Source organism: Eumetopias jubatus, unplaced genomic scaffold (assembly GCF_037043125.1).
Source record: "Eumetopias jubatus isolate StellerSeaLion01/CBP00866 unplaced genomic scaffold, mEumJub1_p1.0 scaffold_1, whole genome shotgun sequence".
NCBI classification, from domain to species: Eukaryota; Metazoa; Chordata; class Mammalia; order Carnivora; family Otariidae; genus Eumetopias; species Eumetopias jubatus.
In genome coordinates, this window is record NW_028274807.1 from 163,335,923 (window position 1) to 163,359,432 (window position 23,510).

General features: G+C 45.2%; 1 protein-coding gene and 1 pseudogene across 2 annotated transcripts in view; one reads left to right on the forward strand and one right to left on the reverse strand.

Moving 5' to 3' along the window:
• The window catches only part of FAM194C (family with sequence similarity 149 member C), a 78,877-nt gene extending 55,862 nt beyond the window's left edge, over positions 1–23,015 (forward strand). For both annotated transcript variants that reach the window (XM_028101580.1, XM_088021620.1), the window contains 5 exons: positions 11,761–12,064; positions 14,218–14,325; positions 15,972–16,114; positions 22,125–22,259; positions 22,919–23,015. In XM_028101580.1, the coding sequence (XP_027957381.1) occupies positions 11,761–12,064; positions 14,218–14,325; positions 15,972–16,114; positions 22,125–22,259; positions 22,919–23,015 (787 nt within the window). The remainder of the gene's footprint in view (positions 1–11,760; positions 12,065–14,217; positions 14,326–15,971; positions 16,115–22,124; positions 22,260–22,918) is intronic.
• Positions 2,696–2,845, reverse strand: LOC114207744 (thymosin beta-10 pseudogene; annotated as a pseudogene).
• Positions 23,016–23,510: the final 495 nt, after the last annotated feature.

The window sequence follows — 23,510 nt, forward strand, 5'->3', positions numbered from 1 at the left end:
CTCAGTTTTGTTTAGGTCTCTTGCTGTGATTTTGTCCTATTCTTTCATTTGGGACATGTTCCTCTGTCTCTTCATTCTGTCTAACTCTTTGTCTGTTACAATGTATTAGGAAAGTCAGCTACATCTCCTGCTCTCAAAAGTAGTGGTCTCATGAAGAAGAGGTCCTATGGTGCCCTGCTATGCAGTGTTCCCTATTCACAAGAACTGGCGCTTTAGGACTGTCTTGTATATGTGTTCTGTGTACCCTGCTGTTGTGGCTGAGCCACTTTTGCCTTCAGTCCAGTCATCTGCAATGGCTCTCTTTACCTGTTGTGAGCAGGGTTTGGTTCCTGTGTTGTTAATGGGTTAGTCTGGGGCCTCCCTGGGCTTGAGTTAAGTCAGACCAGGCATTTTCCAGAGATGCAGTAGCATCGATGTACAGGATGCTTTCCCTGTGTTGTCCCCTGAGAAGCTTTTATTGGTGGGCAGGGCCTGGTAGTCAGACCAGATGTCTACTCCCAGCCCACTGCTGGGTCACAGTTGGACGGGTGTGTGTGGTTATCTTCCCCTCTCCCTGGGGCAATAGTCACTTTGGAGTGGTGCTGGTCCTTGTTGGGGCTGCTTGCATGTTGCCAGGCTTGTGACACCAGTTTGGGTGGGCTCTAGCCAAGGGTGTATTAGAGGAGGCCTGTCCGAAGGAAAACATGGGAGTGGGACAGTGGTGTTATCAAGGTCTGAGAAGGTTTGCTGTGTGAGGGGAACTGCAGCCCCTGGAAACCATGGCCTGCCAGGTTGGAGGAGGTGTATCTGCAGAAGTGTGTGGGGGTAGGGTGCACTGTTAGCAAGTTCAGTAGCGAATGTCAGCATGTTGGCACTGTGCTGGTTGTAGGTGTCTGTGTGTCTAGGCTGGGGGTAGAGGCGGGAAATGGCACTTGCCAGCTTCTTTGTTCCTGGACAGGTCTCCTAGCAATGCCTGCCCCTTTAGCACACACACTGAGATTAGTAAACAGATCTCCCTCCCGCTTATCTCAGGCAGCTTTCAAACGGCTGCTTCTCTGCTGTATCTCCATGGGGCTGTTTGTTGTACTGTCTCTTTAAGGGCAGGGACTCAGTTTCCTATTGCCCTCCCAGCTCTCCCAGAGCTAAGCCTACTGATTTTTAAAGTTCCAGATGTTAAGACCCACTGATTATAAGAACTCACAAAACTCGGCCCATCTGGTTTTTAAAGCCAAATGTTATGGGAATTCATCTTCCCTGTGTGGGTTCCCTGTGACTGGGTGCCTAATGTGAGGGTCTGTTTCTTTCCCCCTCTTCGCCCCTGCAGTGTCCCTCCCTCCTGGAACAATCTTTTGGGTCCATTTAGTTTCTGACCATGTTTCCACTCTTCCTATCCTCTTTGATGTGGCCTCCTCTCTACATTTAGCTGTGGAGAGTCTATTCTGCCAGTCTTCAGGTTATTTTCTGAACCTATTACATCTATTTACACTGATATGGCTGTTACCTAGTTCTGTCTGTGAGACCGGTGAGCTTAGGATTCTCCTACCATCTTCTGCATTTATTTTATTGTTAGTGAAGTCAAGCACCTTTTATAATTTCTTTTTTCAATTTTTTGTTGTGGTATAAAATGCATATAAAATAAAATTTATCATCCTGATATATTTAAGTGTATTTATTTCAGTGGTATTAAATACATTCATGATGTTATGCGACCATCACCACTGTCTATCTCCAGAACTCTTTTCATCTTATAAAACTGAAACTCTGTCCCCGTTAAACACTAATCCCCCATTTCCTCTCCCCAGCCTCTGGCAACCACCACTGTACTTTGTTTTTATGACTTTGACTACTCTAAGTACTTTATATAAGTGGAATCACACAGTATTTTTTGTATGTGGCTGGCTTATTTTACTTAGCATAATGTTTTACAGGTTCATCCATGCTGTAGTATGTGTCAGAATTTCCTTCCTTTTAAGGGCTGACTAGTCCTTTGTATACATAGACTACATTTGGTTTATTCATTTATCTGTTGAGGGACACTTGTGTAACTTCCACATTTTAGCTACTGTGAGTAATGCTGATATGAAGATGGGTGTATAAATATTTCCTTGAGACCTGTTTTCCATTCTTTTGGGTGAATACCCATAATGGATTTGCTGGGTTATATGGATATTCTTTTTTTTTTTTCTTTACTTTTTGAGGAAACACCATATAATTTTCCACCGTGGCTATACCATTTTACATTCCTACCAATGGTATGCAAGAGTCCCAATTTCTCCACATTCTTTTCAACACTTGCTGTTTTCTTTTTAACCTTTTTTTTTTTTGATAGTAGCTATCCTAAAGAGTGTGAGGTGATGCCTCATTGTAGTTTTGACTTCCATTTCCCTGATGAGTAGTGATGTTGAACATCTTTTCATGTGTTTGTTGGCTATTTGCATCTTTTTTTGAGAAATCGCTATTCAAGTTCTTTCTTCATTTTTTTTTTTTTTTGCCACAAGGTGTGTTTTATTTTCATTAATCATACAAATAATTTGCTGTAATATCCCAGGGGAAACTGGAGAATTTGGCAGTCTGATTGGAGAGTCCCCTCAGAGACTTGCAGGCTGGTGGCATTGGCTTGGAGTGCCCAGGTTCACAGTGCAGCTTGTTACTTATCCGTCTAGCAGGTGACTCTTCTTCCTCCACATGACTGGGGTGTCTTGAAGATGAGAGGGGTGGGGAATCCTCTAGGTTCTTAGGAAATTTCACTCCGCTTCTCCTGCTCAATGGGCTCTTTGGTTGGCAGGGTGTTCTCCTGTTTCTCTGTTTTCTTCAGCTTGGCCTTATCAAAGCTGGCAGTTTTCCCCATGTCTGGTTTGTCTGCCATTTTCTTAAAGTGATCCATGGAATTTCACTCCAAGCCTGGTGCCTAGTGCCACTCACATTGCTGCAGCAAGAGACTGCTCTTTCCCCATTTTTAATCAGGTGTTTATTATTTTGTTGATTTTAGGAGCTTTTTAAATATTTTGGGTATTCTCTTATCAGATATATAATTTGCAAATATATTTTCCCATTCTGTGGGTTGTCTTTTTACTCTATGGATAGTGTCTTTTGATGCACAAAATTTTTGTTTTCATGAAATGCACTTTGTCTATTTTTTCTTATGTTACCTTGCCTTTGCTGTCATATCCTTGAAATCATCGCCAAACCCAATGTTGTAAAGTTTTTCTCCAAAGTTTTCTTCTAAGAATTATATTATTTTACATTCTTGATCCATTTGGAGTTAATTTTTGTTAAAAAGAACTTCATTCTTTTGCATGTGTAAGTCCAGTTTTGCCAGCACCATCTATTGAAAAGAAACTGTGCTTTCCCTGTTGAATGGTCTTGGCATCCTTATAAAAAATCATTTGACCATATATGTAAGGGTTTATTTCTGTGCTGTCTATTTTATTGGTCAATATGTCTGTCATTATGCAACTATCACACTGGTTTGATTGCTGTAGCTTAATAGTAAGTTTTGAAATCAGGATGTGTGAGTCCTCCAACTTTGTTCTTCTTTTTCAACATAGTTTCAGCTATTCATGATTCCTTACAATTCCATATGAATTTGAGGTTTGGCTGTTGCATTTCTGCAAGAAAGGCTTTGAAATATTGATAGGAAGCACATCAAATCTGCAGCTTAATTGGGGTAGTATTGCCAGTTTAACAATATTAAGTCTTTCAACACAAGAAAATGGGATGTCTTCCATTTATTTGTATCTTTTAAAATTTCTTTAAAAAAGAGAGAGAGAGAGAGAAGGAAACAAACCATAAGAGACTCTTAATGTTAGAGAACAAACTGAGGGTTGATGGAGGGAGATGGGTGGGGGGTGGGCTAGATGGGTGATGAGTATTAAGGAGGGTACTTGTTAGGATGAACACTGGGTGTTGTATGTAAGTGATGAATCACTGAATTCTCCTCCTGAAACCAATATTGCATTGTATGTTAACTAATTAGAATTTAAATAAAAATTTAAAAGGAAAAAACCAAATAAAACAATTTCTTTCAGTGTTTTGTAGTATTCATTGTGTGAGTCTTTCACTATCATGGTTACATTTATGCCTAAGTATTTTATCCTTTTTGATGCTATTATAAATGAAATTATTTTCTTAATTTCCTTTTCAGATTGTTCTTCAATAGTGTATAGAAATATAACTGACTTGTGCCTGTTAATCTTTTATCCTGACATTTTACTGAATTTGTTTATTAGCTCTTATTGTGTGTGTATTCTATAGGATTTTCCATATATAAGTCATATTATCTGTGAATAGAAAGTTTTACTCCTTATTTCCAATTTAGATGGCTTTTATTTCTTTTTCTTGTCTAATTGCTCTAGTTAGAACTTCCAGTACAGTGTTGAATAGAAGTGGTGAAAGTGAGCATCCTTGTCTTATTCCTGATCTATAAGGAGTAAAGCTTTCAGTCTTTTACCATTGGATAGGAAGTTAGCAGTGAGTGTTTCATAAATAAATAAATGTCTTTTATCATGTTGAGGAAGTTCCCTTCTAATCCTAGAGTGTTTGAATTATCAAATGTTTTTTCTCTATCAATTGAGAGGATCTTGTGGTTTTTTATCTTAATTTATTAAGGAGTTGTGTTACCCTGATTGATTTTCATAAGTTGAACCACCCTTATGTTCCTTGGGCAAACCCTGCTTAGTCATGGTGTATAATCCTTTTAATATGCTGTTGGATTTGGCTTGCTAGTATTTATTTCATTGAGAATTTTTGCATCTATATTCATAATGGATATCTACCTGTATTTTTCTTTTCTTTTCTTTGGCTTTGGTATCAGGGTAATCCTGGCCTCATGGAATGAGTTGGGAAGTGTTCTTTCCTGATCTATTTTTTAGATGAATTTGAGGCCAATTGTGTTAGTTATCCAAATGTTTGTTAGAATTCAAAAGGGAGGGGCGCCTGGGTGGCTCAGTCGTTAAGCGTCTGCCTTCGGCTCAGGTCATGATCTCAGAGTTCTGGGATTGAGCCCCACATCGGGCTCCCTGCTCGGTGGGAAGCCTGCTTCTCCCTCTCCCACTCCCCTGCTTGTGTTCACTCTCTCGCTGTTTCTCTCTCTCTCTGTCAAATAAATAAATAAAATCTTAAAAAAAAAAAAAAGAATTCAAAAGGGAAACCATCTGGTCCTGGGTTTTTCTTTGTGGAAAGTTTTTTGATTACTGATTCATTTTTTTTTTTACTTGTTAGAGGCTTATTCAGATTTTATATTTCTTCTTCAGTCAGTTTTGGTAGTTTGTGTGTTTCTAGGAATTTATCCATTTCATTTAGATTATCTAATTTGTTGATGTACAGTTCATAATAACTTCTTATAATCCTTTCTAGTTTTGTAAGATCAGTAGTAATGTCCCACTTTCATATTTTATTTTAGTAATTTAAGTCTTCTTTCCTTTTTCTTAGTCTAACTAAAGATTAGTCAGCCTTATTGGTCTTTTCAGAGAGCCAACAGTTTTTAGTTATTTCTCTATATTACCTTCTATTTTCTATTTATCTTCATTCTACTGAGAATGATTTCCTTCCCTCTACTAGTTTTGGGTTTAGATTGTTCTTGTTTTGCTAGTGTAAAGTTCGGTTAGGTTATTGATTTGAGCTCTTTCTTCTCTCTTAATGCTATACATCTTCCTCTGAGTACTCTTCTCAATGTATCCCATAAGTTTTGGTATTTGGGGTTGTTTTGTTTTCATTAATGTCAAAGTATTTCCCAATTTTTTTTTTGTGATTCCTTCTTTGACCCATTGACCGTTTAAGAATGTATCGCTTAATTTCTTAATTTATGAGTTTTCCAAATTTCTTTCTGTTAGTGATTTCTAATTTTGTTCCAATGTTGTTAGAGAAAATATTTTGTATGATTTCATTCTTTTTTAATTTACTGGGACTTTTTGATGGGTGAGTATATAGTTTATGCTGGAGAATGGTCCATGTGCACTTCAGAAGAATGTGTATTCTGCTATAGTTGAGTTAAATGATCTATCCATGTCTCTTAGGTTAGTTGACTTAAAGTGTCCTTTAAATTGTCTATTTTCTTGTTCATCTTTTTTATAGTTGTTCTGTCTGTTATTGAAAATAGAATGTTGAAATCTCCAACTAGAATTAGAATAGAATTTTCTGTTTCTCCCTTCAATTCTGTCAGTTTTTGCTTCATATAGTTAGAAGCTGTATTGTCATATTGCATATATATTCATACTTGTTATATTTCTAGTGAGAATTACCCTGTTTTTGATATATAATGCTTTATTTGTCTCCTGAAATAAGTTTTTACTTAAAGTATATTTTTGTTTGGTATTAGCCACACCTGTTCATTTTTGGTTACTATTTGCTTGGAGTTTATTTCTATCCTTTTACTTGCAACCTAGTTGTATCTTTGAGTCTCCTGTAGAGAGCATATAGTTAGATCATGGGTTGATTTTTTCTTTTCCATTTTGCCAATCTCTGACTTTTGTTGAAGATTTTAATCCATTTACATTTACAAGTAATTACTATTAAGGACTTACTTCTTCCATTTTGTTATTGGTTTTCCATAAATCTTACATTTTTTTGTTCCTCAATTCCTCCATTGTTGACTTTTGTTTTTATTCTTTTTATGTGTGTTGGTGTATGGTGTGATGCTTAATTTTGTTCCAACTTGACGAGGATAAGGGGGAAACAGTATTTTGGGGTGTGTCTGTGAGTGTGTTCCTGGAAGAGATTAGCATTTGATTCAGTAGACTGAGTAAATAGATCCATCTTCACCAATGGGGGTGGGCATCATCCAATCTACTGAAGGCCTGAATAAAACAAAAAAAGCAAAGGAAAAGTGAATTCCTTCTCTCTCTTCTTGAGGTGGAAAGTCCATTTCTTCCTGCCCTCAGACATCAGAGCTCCTGGTTCTTGGGTCTTTGGACTCTAGGACTTACACAGCAGCCTCCTGGTTCTTAGGCCTTTGGCCTTGGACTAAGAATTATACCATTGGTTCCCTTGGTTCTGAGGTCTTTGGACTCAGATTAAATTATACTACTGGATTTCCTGGCTCTGCAGCTTGTAGACAGCAGACTGTGGGACTTCTTGGTCTCTATAATCACAGGAACCAACTCCTGTAATAAATTTTCTCTGATATATATCCATATATATCCTATATATATATACTGTTTCTGGAGAGCCCTAATTAATACATACTTTTTAAAATTATTTTATTTATTTGTTTTGTTTTAGAGAGAGAGGGAGAGAGAGAGTGGGGGAGGGGCAGAGGGAGACAGAGAATCTCAAGCAGACTCCATGCTGAGCGTGGAGCCCGACATGGGGCTCAATCTCATGACCTGAGCCAAAATCAAGAGCCAGACACTTAACCAACTGAGCCACCCAGGTGCCCTACATACAATTTTGATTCCCTTCTTATTTCCTTTTCTATATAGTTTTTAGTTATTTTCTTAGTAGTTGGTCTGGGTATTACAATAACAATCTAGCTTGAATTAATACAAACTTAGCTTCAAAAGTCTGCAAAATCTCTGCTCCTATACAAACTCATCCCCCCTACCATGTTTTGTTGTCAAAAACTACATCTTTATGCATCATGTGCCCAATTAACATAGATTTATAATTATTATTTTATGTATTTGTCTTTTAAATCATATAGGAAAAAAACCAGAAGAGTTGAAAATATAATTATGCTGGTTTATATTTACTTATATAGTTACCTTTACAGTGTTTTTTATTTCTTCATATAGTTTCAAGTTACTGTCTAGGATTCTTCCATTTCAATTTAAGGCACTTTAGCATTTCTTTTGCAGCAGGTCTACTAGTGACAAACTCCCTCAGCTTTTATTTATCTTGGAATGTCTTGACTTCTCTCTTATTTTTGAAAGATAAATTCGCTTAATATAGAATTCTTTGTTGGAGAGTTTTGTTTTTGTTTTTTTAGCACTTTAAATATGTCATTCTGCTGCCTTCCAGCCTCCATGATATTTTATGAGAAATTGGCTGTTAATCTTATTAAGGATCCCTTTATGTGATGAACCACTTTTGTTGCTTTCAAGATTCTCTTTTTGTCTTTGACTTTCAACAATTGTATTATAATGTGTCTCGTTGTAGATCTCTTTGAATTTATCTTACCTAGAGATTGTTGAGCTTCTTAAAGTTATATAAATTTAAAGAGTTTTTGGCAATTATTCCTTCAAATACTCTTTCTGCTCCTTTCTCTCTTGTCCTTCCCAAGGGCAACTTCCCAACTCCCATTGAGTTTATCTTGGCATGCTTGATGGAGTCCCACATGTAACTGAGGCTCTATTAATTTTTCTTTGTTCTTTTTTCTTCCCGTTCCTCAGAGTGGATAATCTTAACTGGCCTGTCTTGAATTTTGCTGATTCTTTTTCCTGACTGTTCAGATCTGCTGTTGAATTTTTCATGTCATTTATTATACTTTTCAACTCTAAAATTTCTAGTTGGCTTATTTTATACTTTTTACTTCTTCATCGATATTCCCTGTTTGGTAGGAGATTGTTTTCCTGGTTTCCTTTAGTTATTCATTCCTAGTTTCCTTAGTACTTTGGGCATAATTAGGACAGTTGATTTAAAGATCTTTATCTAGTAAGTCCAATAGCTGGAGTTCCTCAGGAATAGTTTTTCTTCATTTCCTTTTTCTTTGAGTGCTTCATAACCTTTTGCTGAAAACTGAACATTTTAATATTATAATGTGGTAACTCTGGAAATCAAATTCTTCCCTCTCTCCAGGGTTTGTTTTTGTTGCTCATAGTTTGTAGTTGTTTAGTGACTTTCCCAGACTACTGTTATAAAGACTACTTTCTTTGTCATGTGTGGTCATAAAGTCTCTGGTTAACTTAGTGGTCAACTAGTGAAATTTGACAGACTTCTTAAATACCTGGAGCCAAAAAAACAAAAAACACTCTCTCAGTCTTTGCAGATTAACTGTGTTGAGGTACACTCCTTCAGTGCTTTTAGCCAGACTGTTTACATCTCTGCTTTGTCTTTCATGTCTCACATGTGCAGAGACCAAAGGTCAGCCAGATGTGAAAGACTAGGGTGTTCTCAAGCTTTTTCTAAACACGGTTCCAACCCTGGGCATGCATGTGCCCCTTTCGATTCCCTAGTATATGTGGAAACTTTCAAAGTCTTTATTCCCCCATGTATTTTTCCCCCAGCATCATCTTCTTAGGTTTTTTTCATTTCTGCACTGTGTGCCTGTCTGTTATCCCTTGCACCAGGAGGTTGTGTCTCATATTTCCTTTTAAATGATTTTGAGAGATGCTGTCCAGGAGAAAGTTCCAAGGTGGGTGAAACAAAAGGAAGCCCCTTAGCCAGTCCTTCAGGGAATCTCCAGACATGTCAAACCATGTAATCACAGTTACTTGAGGGAAAAGTCCATAATACCCTCTCTGGTATCAGCAAACCACACCAGGAACATGGGGAGCCATCCCCACAGATGCCACCAAGCTGGGGAGTGAGGGATAGGAAGTGAGTAAGTTAAAACACCACAGTACTCTCTTACCAAAATAGAGCAGTTTCTTTCCTCATTAAGCATTCCCCCGACTGTGGTAAATTTTTAAGTTAGTTTTCAGAGCTCTGATAAAGTTGATTCTGACAGTTTTTGCCAGCTTAATTGTTGCTTTAGTGAAGGGACATAGATTTGGAGTTCTCTACTTTGCCATTTTCGGCAATGTCAGTCTTATATTTGTATAATTTTAAAAATCATTTTTGGGGCACCTGGGTGGCTCAGTTGGTTGGGCAGCCAACTCTTGATTTCAACTTGGGTCATGATCTCAGGGTCATGGGATCAGGCCCCACGTAGGGCTCTGTGCACAGCAGGGAGTCTGCTTGAGGATTCTCTCCCTCTCCTCCTGCCTCTCCTCCTGCTTACACACACACTCTCTCTCTCTCAAATAAATGGATGAATCTTTTAAAAAATCACTCTTATAATTTTCTGTGAATTGTGTTTTCACTTACTTTGTTCATATTTTGCTGGGTTATTAACTTTTCCTAATTTATTTACAGTTTTTTACATAGTAGGGAAATGAACCACTTGTCTGTGATGGGAGTTTCATAAACATATTTCCCAGTTTGTCATTTGTCATTTGTTTTTGTAATGGTTTTGCCACTCAGGTTTTTTCATTTTTCTTTTGTGTAGTTAAATTTATCAGTCTTTTTCTACCGTGACTTCTGGACTTTGGAGTCCTAATTATCAGAGGCTTTCCCTATAAAACTATAAAATGATTCATTCCTATTTTCTACTAGAATGTTTATGGCTTAATTTTCTCACATTTAAATTCTTGATCCATTTTGGATTTATCTTAACTTAGTAAGTTGTGATTTATAAATCTAACCTTCTTCTCCCAAGATGTTCATGTTCTTGAAGAAGAGATATTCTTAAGTTTAGCAAGTGTTTATTAGTATTAGGTAGCTTCTGTGAAAATATGAGTAGTTAAATTACTGGCATTGCTCTTGTTTTAGGATGACCTGGTTTTTAATCCTAGCCCTTGTCACTTAATCACTATATGAACAAGGGCAACCCATTCACCCAGTGGGAATTTTCTGTTTTCCAATCTGTAAACAGTGATAATAGTTTCTGCCCAGGCTATCACAGGGGATTATTACAAAATTAGCCAAGACAGTGTCTATGCCAGGGACTGTGGATGCATACAATGCTAACCACAATGTAAGGCAGTAGTAATTATAAGAATAAAATCATAGCAGCACTTTATATTTGAATGGTGCTCATTCCCATCTAATTACAACATTGAGACAACCCAGTGCAGTGTCTGGCACATAGTAGGTACCTGATTAGTATTTGCATATTTTTTGAATCTCTTGAATCTTTACTATTTGCCAAGAACTACAATTTATTTCACTGAGCAAAACAGTCCAAACTCATGAACTCATGAAATTTATGTTCTGTTGGGATAGAGAAGTACAATAATCAAAATAAGTAAAATGTATAGTATGTTAGCTAATGAGCAGTGCTAAGGAGAAAAATAGTCAGGGACAGGGGAAGAGTATTGAGGGTTGAGAGATGCAATTCCACATAGGACAGTCAGAGAAAGCCACTCTGAGAAGGTGACATTTGCACAAAGACATAAAGGAGGTGGGAAGGAAAGTGAGTTGTGTGGCTGCCTGGGGGAAGAGCCAGGCAGGCAGAAGGAACAGCAAGAGCAAAGGCCCTGAGGTTGGAGGAAAAGCAGAGGCTAGAGCAGCTGAACACAATAAACAAAGGTGAGAGTATTGGAGAGTAAGAGAGGGCAAGGGGCTGAGGAAGGAGGCCAGATCGTGTACAGCCTGGAAGGGCATCATAGGGAGTTAGGCTTTTATTCTGTGAAAGATGGAATGCCACTGGAGGGTTTCAAAGAGAATAGTGACATGACGTGACTTGGGTTCTAACAGGAGCCAGGATCCCTCAGTCTGCTGTGTGCAGAATAGATTGAAGAGGGGCCAGGGAAGAAAGCAGAGTGCCATTAGGAGGCCCTTGCAGGCATCCAAGCAAGAAATGATGGTGGCTTGGGCCATGTCAGTAGGAGTGGGGGAGCAGGAAAGTGAGTGGATTCTAGATCATTCTTGAATGTAGAGCAGACAGGCTTCCTGGTAACTTGGATGGGATGTGGGGTGTCAGAGAAAGAAAGGGGTTCAGGATGCTCCAAAGTTTTTGTTGGATGGATAAAGGAGTCACCAGTTTTGTACCTGAGGAAACTGAGGCACACAGAGGTGAGGGGGCCCCATCCAAGGCCTGAGCACTGGCCCACTGAGCACTGGCCCACTTGTTCCTCATTGCAGAGGAAAGTCTGGAGAGGTGCGCAGCCCTACCAGGTGGGCGGCCTCGCCCTCCGACTGCCCGCTGGTGCTGCGGAAGCTCATTCGCAAGGAAGACATCCGGGCTGGCTGCAGGTGCATGGTGAAGGCACCCTTGGTAACCGACGTGGAGCTGGAACGCTTCCTGTCCGCACCCCGAGACCCCAGCCAGGTACTGGTGTTTGGGATAGTCTCAAGCCAGAACCCCACCAGCACCGCACAGCTCCAGTGGCTGCTCGACATACTCCACAGTCACCGGCAGCAGGGCCGCGCCTCGCCCTGCATCCAGGTTGGTCCAGTGCCCAGCTTGGGAGGCCCCAAGGAAAGACCCGCCCCCCACCAGGGGCGCTAGGACTGACTGAGCATCTGGCTGAGAGGCTGCCCTTTGGCCTCAGCACATGGGCCCCCTTTCACTTCCTTTACTCCCTGGGGCCTTTGCGCACACTCTTCAAAACACCGTCTGCCATGTTTTGCCTCTCTTCTCTCTCTCTGACTCATCCTCCTGTCCAGAGACGAATGTCACCACATCAAAGTGGGTGCTTTTTCTGACCCTGAGATCTTTTCTGCCATTTTCATCCAGAGCACTCCCCATAGCGTGTGGTTATGTATTGGTGTGAGTACTTGGAGCAGAGATGGACTCCCCAATGGATACTCAGGACTCAAGAATGTTCATAGGCTGTGGCTGAGTACCTACTGTGTGCTGGCCCCATGCCAGGACCCGAGGGGCTCCCAGCATGGTGGGGCAACAGCTATAGCAATCCTGAGCAGGGCCATGAAAGGCCAGCTCCGGGGGGTTCAGGAGCTGGGAGCAGGGCCTGCCACCTCGAGAGAGTCAGAGAGAGTCTCCCAGGATGAGAGGGTTTGGGCAGGTGGGTGAGTGTTCCCATCAGAGGCAGCAGCCTATGCAAAGGTGGTCAGGGAAAGGGGCGCTTGAGGTCCCTGTTCATTGTGGTTGAAGTCTCAAGGATCTGTCAGGGGCACACAGAACACCCCCTGGTCCTGTCCTGCCTGCAGGGTCGTTTCTGAGTCTCATCATCATCCTCCCTCAGTAACCTTCCCTGGCAGGGTTAGCACAGTTCAGGGGTGACCCCATCCCCACTCCAACTGGAGCAGAGGATGCCATATGAGCACATCAGCTTTGTGTCTACCTGGTGACTTCTTTCAAATCCACTTGGCCCTATGCCCTCTCTGTTCCACTATCTGCCCCTTCTCCCTTTACTGCAGTCCCGACTTCCAAGTTTTTGTATCTGCCCTGGGGGATACCCTCTCCAGCTCTCCTCCCAGGAGCGTGGCCTCCCTGACCCCATGTGCCCACCCTTGTGCCTGCACTCCAGCCAGTGCCCGGAGCTTGGCAGTGGAACCCTTCTCATCAGACACCAAAAGCCTTTTTACTAGTCTTGTACATCCAAGCTGTGTATTCTAGAGTCACCCCCAATTTACATAGACTTAGTGAACACTTATTGAGTCCTGCCCTGTGCTCATCGGTGTATAGACATAGGATCCCTGCCCACATGGGAACTTAGAGGTGACTTTAGTTTACCTCAAGGCTATTAATTTTTCATTAATAGTTATCTGTAAGCATAAGATGCATGGCAGTCCAGCCCAGCTGTGAGTAGCATGAATGGGGACAGGACCTGACCTTGAATCTGAGGTAGGAGTGGGCAGTGGGATTTGAGGAGTGTGGAGGACAGATCTGGAGGGAGGTGTCAGGTTTCACAGTAACTCTGGTTTCACCATTCCAGTGGGTGTGATTAAGGCAGAAATGTTCCTTAACATTGTCTTGCTCCGAAAGCTAGAACTCCAGATACAGTTCTGGATTTCACATTTTAAATAGAAACATCAGGCAGGACAGCTGGAGGCACCTGGAATAAAAGGCAGATAAAACCAGAAAACATTATACATTTGCTATTTTAATGGATTTGTAGCATCCAGAAAGAAGGAAGGGAAAGAGACCACCTTTACTCTGGATTGACCAGGCCCCACCTTGAGATGTAGGTTTGATTCAGGTCCCAGCACTGGGTCTAATGACAGGGAGGTATCCAGAGGACAGCCAGCAGTGGTAGAGGGTGGAGGAATCCTGAAAATGGGTACACCCATGAATATGGTATACCTTCACATCTCCAACATGGCTTCTTCCAGGCAGAGGGAACAGTCAAGTCCTGCAGACCCTAGAGGGTGGAGCTGGTGGCTGTCACGTGGTGGGGGGGCAGTCACCTCCATGACAACCTGCACCAGCAGAAGGCCCTAGATGGACCTAGATGATCATGGCAATGGTCATGGGAGGTGTGCATGCGGGGGCTGAACAGCCTGTTGAGCAGGAGTTGGGAGGCCGTGTTGAATGGGGCTCTAGGACTCCACGGAACCTGGTCAGCCTGAGAATGCAGGAATCTGAGTGCATCCTCTTGGCATAGGACTGATGGGCACTTACTTCTGTCTTGGCAGTGCCGGCATGACCCATACCGCCTGCTGCGGTATGACCTGGACAGCTCTCTGCAGAAGGACCCACCCCTGCTGGTGAAGAAGTATGCTGTGGTGCCAGGGATGGTTCTGGTGAGCTGGGGCCAAGGGGGGGACTCACCGCCAATTGCCTGCCAACAGCCCCTATCTCCCACAGCTCCTACGTTTGTGGAATCACAGATATGGAAGGGAGAAAGAGAGAGGGTCTGTGAGATCTGAGGCCCAGAGAGCAGAAGGCCTGACTGAGAGTCACCCAGTTATAGAGTCAGGGCTGGAGTCCAGTCTCCTGTTCCCAGCCTGACCCCATCTATCCCTCATCCTGGAAGACTCAAGGGAGCAGGGCACACCTAACCTAGAGAACAAAATTCTCTTCATCTGGTTGTTTTGCTTTGTTTTGTTTTAGAGATTGATTGATTGATTGATTGATTATAGAGAGAGAAAGAGTGTGAGTGGGAGAGGGGCAGGGGGAGAGGGAGAGAGAGAATCCTCAAGCAGACTCCCCACTGAGTGTGGAGCCCCATGCAGGGCTCGATCCCAGGACCCTGAGATCATGATCTGAGCCGAAATTAAGAGTTGGACATTTAACTTACTGAGCCACCCAGGCACCCCCCTCTTCATCTGTTTCTAAGTAACTTTTTACTAAAAACAGGGCATTGTAAAAAAATATATATTCATTGTAGAAAGTTTAGAATATACAATTTAGAGGGGTGCCTGGGTGGCTCAGTTCGTTAAGCATCTGCCTTCGGCTCAGGTTGTGATCTCAGGGCCCTGAGATCAAGCCCCGCATCGGACTCCTGGCTCAGCAGGGAGCCTGCTTCTCCCTCTGCCTGCCACTTCCCCTCCTTCTCTCTCTCTCTCTCTCTGTGTGTGTGTGTGTGTGTGTGTGTGTGTCAAATAAATAAATAAATAAAATCTTTAAAAAAAAAGAATATACAATTTAGAAAATAATGACTTCCCCATATTACCCAGATTGCCTCATTTGTTCATGCAGCATGTACTGGGCACCTGCTAGATTCGGCACAGTTGGAAGCTCTGGGGCACACCCCTGCTAACATTTTGGCCTCTGGCTCTTTCAGTCTTTTTTCTGACTTTGGGGGTCATGCTTTTTTAAATTGTTATTTTAACCACTGCATAAGAATCTGACATTTGATTTCTCTACCTGTGAGCCTTTTGTTGGACATTTAGGTTATTTCCATGTTGGCTGGGCGGGGTTAGAGAAGACATACCAAATAACACTCCAACGGGTATCCTTGCACAAGAATCTTTGGACCTGGGTCTACTTGCCGGGGACTGACACTAGAGGGCGGGGGTTCAGAGAGCGGTAGGACAAGATCTCTGCCCTCCCGAGGCCCCCACCCCATGGGGCCGGCTTACCAGTGCGTAGGGGTAAGTGGGCCAGTCAGCTGTAGGTGCGGGGCCTCTGAGCAGGAAGAAACCCGTCCGGCCCCAGGGCTCTGGAGCCCTTGTGTGTGAAGTGGCATCTGAGCCGGTGGGCCAGCAGGGGGCAAAGTTTGGGATGGTGGGGCTGCCATCTTACTTGGGAGGACTCGATGGGGAACAGGCTTGGCCACACTTCCCTGGGCGGTGTGGGGAGGGCAGCGTCCTTCCCCCCACTGCTGAAACCATCAGAGAAAGGCCTGGCTTCCAGCACAAGCTCTGAGAGCCCATGGCACTGGCCTGAGATTCAGTGCCGGTGTTCTGAGGGCCTCTCCCGCCATGTCCTTCCTGTGTGTCTACAGATGTTCGCAGGGGGGAAGCTCCTTTTTGGTGGCTGCATTTTGAATGGATATGGCTTTAGCAAGCAGAATCTGCTGAAACAGATCTTCCAGGCTCGACAAGACTGCAAGATGGGCTACTTCCTGCCAGACAACTACAAATTTAGGTAAAACAGGAAAAACTCGGGATGCAGGGGCAGGCATGGGGTGGAAGGAGACCTTGCTCTGGAAGGGACACTGGTGGGGAAAGAAGCTGGCAGCAAGCAGACTTCACAGGTGGCAAGGGGGAATGAGGCCATATTGTTGGTTTCTCTGGGACACAAGTTGGGGGAAAGGTCCCAGTTGGAGAAAGGGGGACATGGGATGGTTTGCACGGTGCTGGTTTCTGGGGCGGGGAGGATCATGAAGACAGGTTTGGGTAGGGGTCCTAGGGACACCTCCACCTTTTTCCCCATCATACCCCACCCCATCCTGTGTGTAATTCCAGTCCTGCTTCTCTGTTTACCAGCAGGGCCATGTAGACAAACCAAGGGTTCCTCAGGAAGTGAGCTCAGGCCCTTGTGAAGGGAAGTGGGGTGGTGCTGGCTTAAGGCTGCCTCTTGGCCACTGAGTGCAGGTTTTTCAACCAGGTGACGCCCATCCATTGAGTGCCTCCCAGGCCCAGCTTGGGTGAGATGAACAAAGGTTGGTCTCTTGGCTCAAGAAGCATGCAGCCTGGTCCAGGGAAGGAGCCCACAGTTTATGACATTGCTGGAGGCTATGTTAGGAGTGGATTCTGGAGTGCCTGGGCTGTACAGTGCAGTGTAAACCTTACTGGGTCAGGGGTCCCAAGACGAGGCTGGAGCCCCAACTCTGCTCTTTATAAGCCAGGGGATCATTTGCCTCCCTAATCCTCATTGTCTTCACCTTTAAAGTGAGGATGGTAAATCCCACCTCTTATGAAAGTGTGTTTGCCGAAGTGCCGTATAAACCACAATGAGGAATAAACACACGTACAAAGCATTGCCTGCCTGCACACAGGGGCTCCCTCTGCCTGTACCCCCAGCACGCTGAGTCCAGACAGCAACCCCAGCCCACTCCCACCAGGCCCTCAGCTTTCTAGGAGTCCTGATGCCAATTTCTCCCCAGTGCACTGAGTTTGAGCTATGCCAGAATGTCTGCCTGACCCTAAACAGGTTCCTCTAGAAGGAACCATAGAGGTCACACCCTGACCCCAGCATCCTGGACCGCTTAGTGGGGAAGGCAGGAGCCCCAGGAGCCCAGGGACATCAGGAAGGGCAGATGCTGCCAGGTGCGGAGAAGAAAGTCATTGAGACCCCACCGCCAGAGACTCAAGGAGGGCTTGGGGGTCCTTCAAGACCAGCTAGCTCATTGACAGTCCCAGGGAAAAAGGGAAATGGAGGCTCTGGGTCTGCTCAGGTTCAAGAAAGAACTATGCCAAAAACAGAGGGGATGGGGAGGATGCTATCCAGAAGGCCCAAACTGAAGATAAGTGGAGGCCACTGGCAGATGCCAAAGACAGCAAGCAAAGGCATTTTCAGAGACATTTAATGGATGGGGTGCTTGTGGGTGTGGTAGATGGGGAGTGAGAGAGGCCAAAACTAGTCACAAGGAGATGTAGCTCTTTATTTGGCTGCCACTGTCCTTACAAGGACCGTTTACCGTCTCTGCCTCAGCTGCTTTGTCTGTAAAGCAAGAATGAGCAGAGTTTTCACTGCCCTGGGTTGTGTGGATTAGATGAGTCAGGTAGGTGAGAAATTCTAGCACATCACTAACATTTATTGAGAGGTTATAAGTTACAGTTGTTAGTGCTGTTACTATTGCTAAAATGAATTCTAGGCTCCTAATTTGTTACATACAAGGGTTCTGAAAGGACTTCAAGCTTACAACAGGTTTCAGTAAGTTTTTGAGGAATGGTGGGGAGAGAATCAGCAAACTACCCACACACAAACACAGACACACACACAGATGCACATACAGACACGCACACAGACACACTGAGACACACAAACACGTAGATGCACACACAGACAAAAACACACACAGACACACCCATGCATGCACAGTGCAGGTTTTCGAAAGTGGAAAGGGAAGGACTCCTGAGATTATAAACCAGTAGGACTCCTCTTAATTCTAGAATGACCTATTAGGTTGGCAGTTTGAAAGCACTTAGAGAAAAAAAGGAATGGAATTTGACAAGAAAATGTTGCCATAACAACAGCTCTTTTGTCTACATCTGTGAAAGGAACCACCTCAAGCTCAGTGATGTAAAACCACACAGCCGTTTCCTATTATTGTCTCTGGGAGTCTGGGGGCTGATGGGGCTCAGCTAGGTAGTGCTTGCTTGGGGTCTCATGTGGTCATGTCAGAAGATGACAGTGGCCAGAGTCATCTCAAAGACTTGCTCCTTTCCATGCCTGGCCGTCCATGCAGACTTTCAGCCAGAACACTTACCACCTGGCTTTTCCGTGTGGCCTGGGCTTCCTCAGACATGGTGGGTGGCTCAGTTCCAAAGCAAGTGTCCTGAGATGCAGCCAGGTGGGGCCTGTTTTGCCTCCTGTCAGGTAACGTCACTTTGCACTGCACATGAGTCCCTAGGGCCAGCCCATACTCAAAGGAGGGGAATGAGACCACACCTCTCGATGGGAGGAGTGTCAAAGATTTTTTGGACATGTTCTACAGCCAGCCACTGGTCCGATTCCTCTTCCAGCAGGGTAACTAGAATAGGAGTGAGACATGCTGTCGGCCTAGAATAACTTCAAGGAAGACACTGGGTGAGATCTCTTGATGTCCTTACGAGCAAGATGGATCGATGTGGCTCAGGCAGATGCTTGTTGGGCCAAGTGATCACCAGCAAGTGGTGATCAGCCTGAAGGGCAGACCTCTGTGTTTGGCCTGTCCACTTTTCCTCTAAATATGTAACTTGGATGTGTTCGTGGAAGGCTGACCGATCAGTTATGCCCTAGATGGGGAAGGATGACAGAATGGAGGTTCGCAGGAGGCTCAGCTGCCAAGCAGTGGTTTGGAAGGTCTATGGTCAGTGGATATGGAACATGCCAGCATGACAGAGTGCCATGCTGAAAAACGTCCCAGAAGTCAGCGCTATCGGTGTAGCCCAAGGGAGATGCTCTTCCTGGAGTTCTAGTGTTTTCATTTCTGGGTCCTCTGTTACAAGAGGGGGCTGGCAGACAGCCTCACATTCAGAGCTAGTGGGGGGGGGCCCTCACTATCCCTGGGCTGGAATCATTTCTTCCTTGCCAGAGTAGACTTCCGATCTGCTTGGTTTTGTACAGCTCTACTGGGAGGATTCGAGGCAGGGAGGTGAGAGGGAGAGGAGGAGACAGGTCTGCAGAGTAAATGCAGGGAGGTGGGCAGAGCTGGAGGACAGCTCCAGAAGGCCTGTGCTGCTCACGGGGCACTCAGAGGAGCCAGCCACAGAGACAGCTGTGGGTTGGGAAGGGCTGCAGGTCTCTCTGTACCTGTTAAGGCGGGTGTCCTGCATCACACGGCCCACCTCCCTTCTCTTTGTGTCCTTTGCTAAGCCCCAGGGCCCGGCACATAGAACCCCCTGGGGACATGTTCACTGAATGATGACCTAGAGCTGATTTTATCCCTGGGAGGCAGAGGCCAGGTCAGACTGAGGAAGGGCTGGTTGACAGAGGGTCTACTGATAACCAGCTGCCATGGTTCTCTGGCCACCCCTCATATACCTTCTGTGAGGGAGGCTCCTCTCCCCGGAAGCAGCCCCCGCTTTTAACCCAAAAGTCATACCCCTCCTACTGCCTGCTTGTGGCTCGTGCTCAACACTGGGGATTTGGAAGTGAACATGATCTCTACCTGCTTTACCTTGGCCAATCCAAAGGCGCAGAAATCGATAAGAAAACGAGTAAAGGGCACTAATCATTAGAGGAATGCAAGTCAAAACCACCATGTAATACCACCTCATACCCATTAGGATGGCTACTATCAAAAAAACAAAAACAGCACGTTTTGGTGAGGGTGTGGAGACACTGGAATGCGCGTGCGCTGTGGGCGGGGATGTGACACAGCGTGGCCGCTGTGGAAAACAGTTACAGAGTTACGATTCAACAATTTCACTTGTGAGTAGCTACCTAAAAGAGTTGAAAGTGGGGTTTCGAAGAGATATTTGCACACCTGTGTTCATAGCAGCATTATTCATGATATCCAAGAAGAGGACGCAACCCAAGTGTCCATCAGTGGATAAACGGATAAAAAAAAAAAAAATGTGTTCTGTGCCTACAGTGGAATATTGCTCAGCTTTAAAAAGGAAGGAAATCCTATCACAAGCTACAACATGGACACAACTCAAGGACATTATGCTCAGTGAAATGAGCCAGTCACAAGAGGACAAACACCGCACGATTGCACTTACATGAGGACCATAGAGGAGTCAAATGCACAGACAGATAGGGTGGTGGCTGTCAGGGGCTGGGGAGGGAACAATGGGGAGTTGGTGTTTAATATATATATTTAATATATATGTTATTTGTATATATATGTAATAATATACAGAGTTTCAGTTTGGTAGATGAAAAAGTCTGGAGGTAGATAGTGGTGATGGTTCTACAACAATATGCATGTACTTCATGCCACTAAAGTATGCATTGGAAAATGGATAAATGTTATGTTATGTACTTTTAACCACAACTTAAAAGTGGGGGGTTAGGGACGATGCTCTGTGGGTGCTTGCAGCTGAGGGAGGGGGAAGGAAAGGGGCTGTTTTCCCCTGTTAGCGAGCTCCCAGGGCGAGGGCTGATTTGGTCTCCAAAGCCCACCCTCCCCGCTCTGGTAACGCCGGTCCCACTCTCCATCCACCCAGGGCCAGGCAGAGGAGACGGTCTCCCCAGTGGCCAGTACGTTTCATTTGTCAACACAGCCCCAGGCCTGGTGGAAGGCCTCACCTGGGGACACTGCTGATGCTCCCCACACCCTGGTCACCCTGACTCTCTCGTCTTGTAACCTGCTATTGGCAGCTCTCACCTAGGGGTCCTTTTCCAGTGCCGCTGGACTCCCATTTCTCCATTTACCTGTGCTTTGAGTCCCTAGGAAGTGCTGAGCTGTGACCCATCCGGGGCTGGGGACAGGAGTAGGAGTCCTTCGCACCACCATGGTGCTCAGGAAGTCTCAAGAGACCCACTCCCAGAATCTGCTTTCCTACCACCTTTGTCCAAACGGGACCAAAGGGGACAGGGGAGACAGCTCAGTCCATACCTCCATTTTTAATTTTTCTGGAGTTTTCAAAATGATGGAAGATGCCCTCCTCTCCCCTCCCCCCTGCTTGTCTCTTGTCCCTAAAATGCCTTGCCCTCAAGCAAGTGGCATAGCAGGGGCTCAGTAAATACGAAGAAACGATGAAACAACAGGGCCTGTCCTGTCTCTGTATCCGTTAGTTTCTTGAGACTCCTGTAACAGTGGTCTACAGAGTGGCTTAAACTGAAATGTATTATGTCATGGTTCTGGAGGCCAGAGACAGAGGCGTAGGCAGGGAAGTGCTAGGGTGGGAGGGAAGGCCTTGCTCCAGGCCAGTCTCCTGGCTTCTGGTAGTTCCTTGGCTTGTGGCAGCATTATTACTCCAGGCTTCACGTGGTGTTCTCCCATCTGTTTATCTGTGTCCACATTACCCGCTTTTTTGAATAAGGACACCAGGTATGTTGAATTAGAGGTCCACCCTACTCTGGTATAACTTCCTCTTGACTCATTACATCTGCAATAACCCTATTTCCAAATAAGGTCACATTCTAGGGTACTGGGGGTTAGGACTCCACCAACCTTTGAGTTTGGGGAGGGGGACACAAGCAGCCCATAAGATTCTACATAATGGCTTATTTCCTTGGCCTCCTGTGCTCTCTCCTTTGCTCACTTTTCGGAGCCCTCCTGCCCCACCAGTGGTCAGTGCTGGGTGCACAGGTGTCATTGACAGAGTCAGGGTGATTCCAACCTTAAATAGAGGCCAGAAAAAACAAGCTCCAGGAAGTCTCTGGGTCCCCAGGGGTCAGGCTCTCCCTTTACCCACCCTAGGGAGGAGAAACCCTGCACTCTTTCCTCTGTTGGAGCTGGAATGCTAAACGGCAGCACCAAGCAGGGGCTACTTACTCGGGGCCCCCTCTGGCTGTGCCTCTGCTGAGCCTTGCCCTCCCTTCCCTGCCTCCCCTGCAGCATTCCAACCTATATCCCAGTCCTGGAAGACCCCAACTCAGCCAAGAAAGCAATATCGGCAGACATCCAAGAAAGCTTCTCCTCGTTGGCCATGGGGAACAAAATGGAGGAGTCCCCTCCTGAAACTGAGAAGAAGTAGGCGGCCACCCCAGCCCCAGGGCTGAGGGGCCTTCCTGTGATCAACAGAATGGGCATGGCTCACAGCAGGGCCCCTGGCTTTGCCACAGGCCACAGAGCCCATGTGGGGCTAAGTGGCTTTGGGCAAGTCACTCCCCCCTACCCTGGGCGTGGGTCATCTCCAACCATCCTTGATATCTGGCCCATTTAATCAACACCATGTCTAGCTGGGCAGCAAGCCTGCTCCCCGGAGCTGCAGGCAGTGGTCTGGGTGGTGGAGATTAAGACCTTTTGTAGACTTTGCAGTGAAACCCTACCACCCAGACCCTCAGTCTGAGAAGGGTGGAGACTGCCCACTGTCTCCCTGCAAGAAACCTTCAAGACCTGCCAAAAGTCCACTAACTTGGCCATGTTAACTGAAGCGAATTACGTATTCTGCAAGAGCGTAAAAATCACACAATTCTTCTGAAGATAGAAAAGCAAAATTGTGAGCACCTAGAAAGGTCACAAGTGCCTCTGGGTCCCCCAGGTTGGAGCAACACCAAGAGGGCTTCAGCTGTGCATGGCGGAGGGCCAGGCGCACTTCTGCTCAGGCCAGGGCAGGGCTCTGAGTGCTGTCCACACCAGTTCTCTCCACCCATTTCCCAGCATTTGCTTCTCTCTATTTTGATTTTTAGAGTGAAACCGCCTGAAGTGGATCTGCCTGTTCTCAGCAAAGCCAGGAGCGGCAGTAAGAAGGCGGTCCCCTGGAAAAAACAGGCCTTCAAGAGATGATGCTGCCCCTACGGCTACCCAGAGCTCCAAGCCTGGACACAGCTCCTCTCACATCCACCCCAGCCCTGCCTCCCAAGCCTCCCACCCCCTTTCTCTGAGCCTCTGCATAATAAATAAGCATGCCTCCAGCATCTGGGTGAGGCCATGGGATAGGCTGGCTCCTACAAGGCTGCCCACAGCCCTGCTCTAGGCTGAGTCTGTGGAAACTTGGTTCCTCTGACCCAGAGCTTCCTCTGTGACCAGTTAAATCAGCCAGAAAATCCCACATTCCCAAGGAAACAGATGTCCCACTCCAAGGGGGCCAAGCCAAAGGGTATATTAACCCTGGGGAGGTCGTAGATGAGACTAAATTGTGCCCTCCTACCCTTAACAGGGTGGAAAAGGGCTCTGCTTCTGGCCCAGATGGGTAAGAGGGGATGAGAGCAAAGAGGGAGGAGACAGAGAAGGAGAGGAGGAACAGATGGAAGACAAGATGGAGGGAGAGCTGCAGAGCCA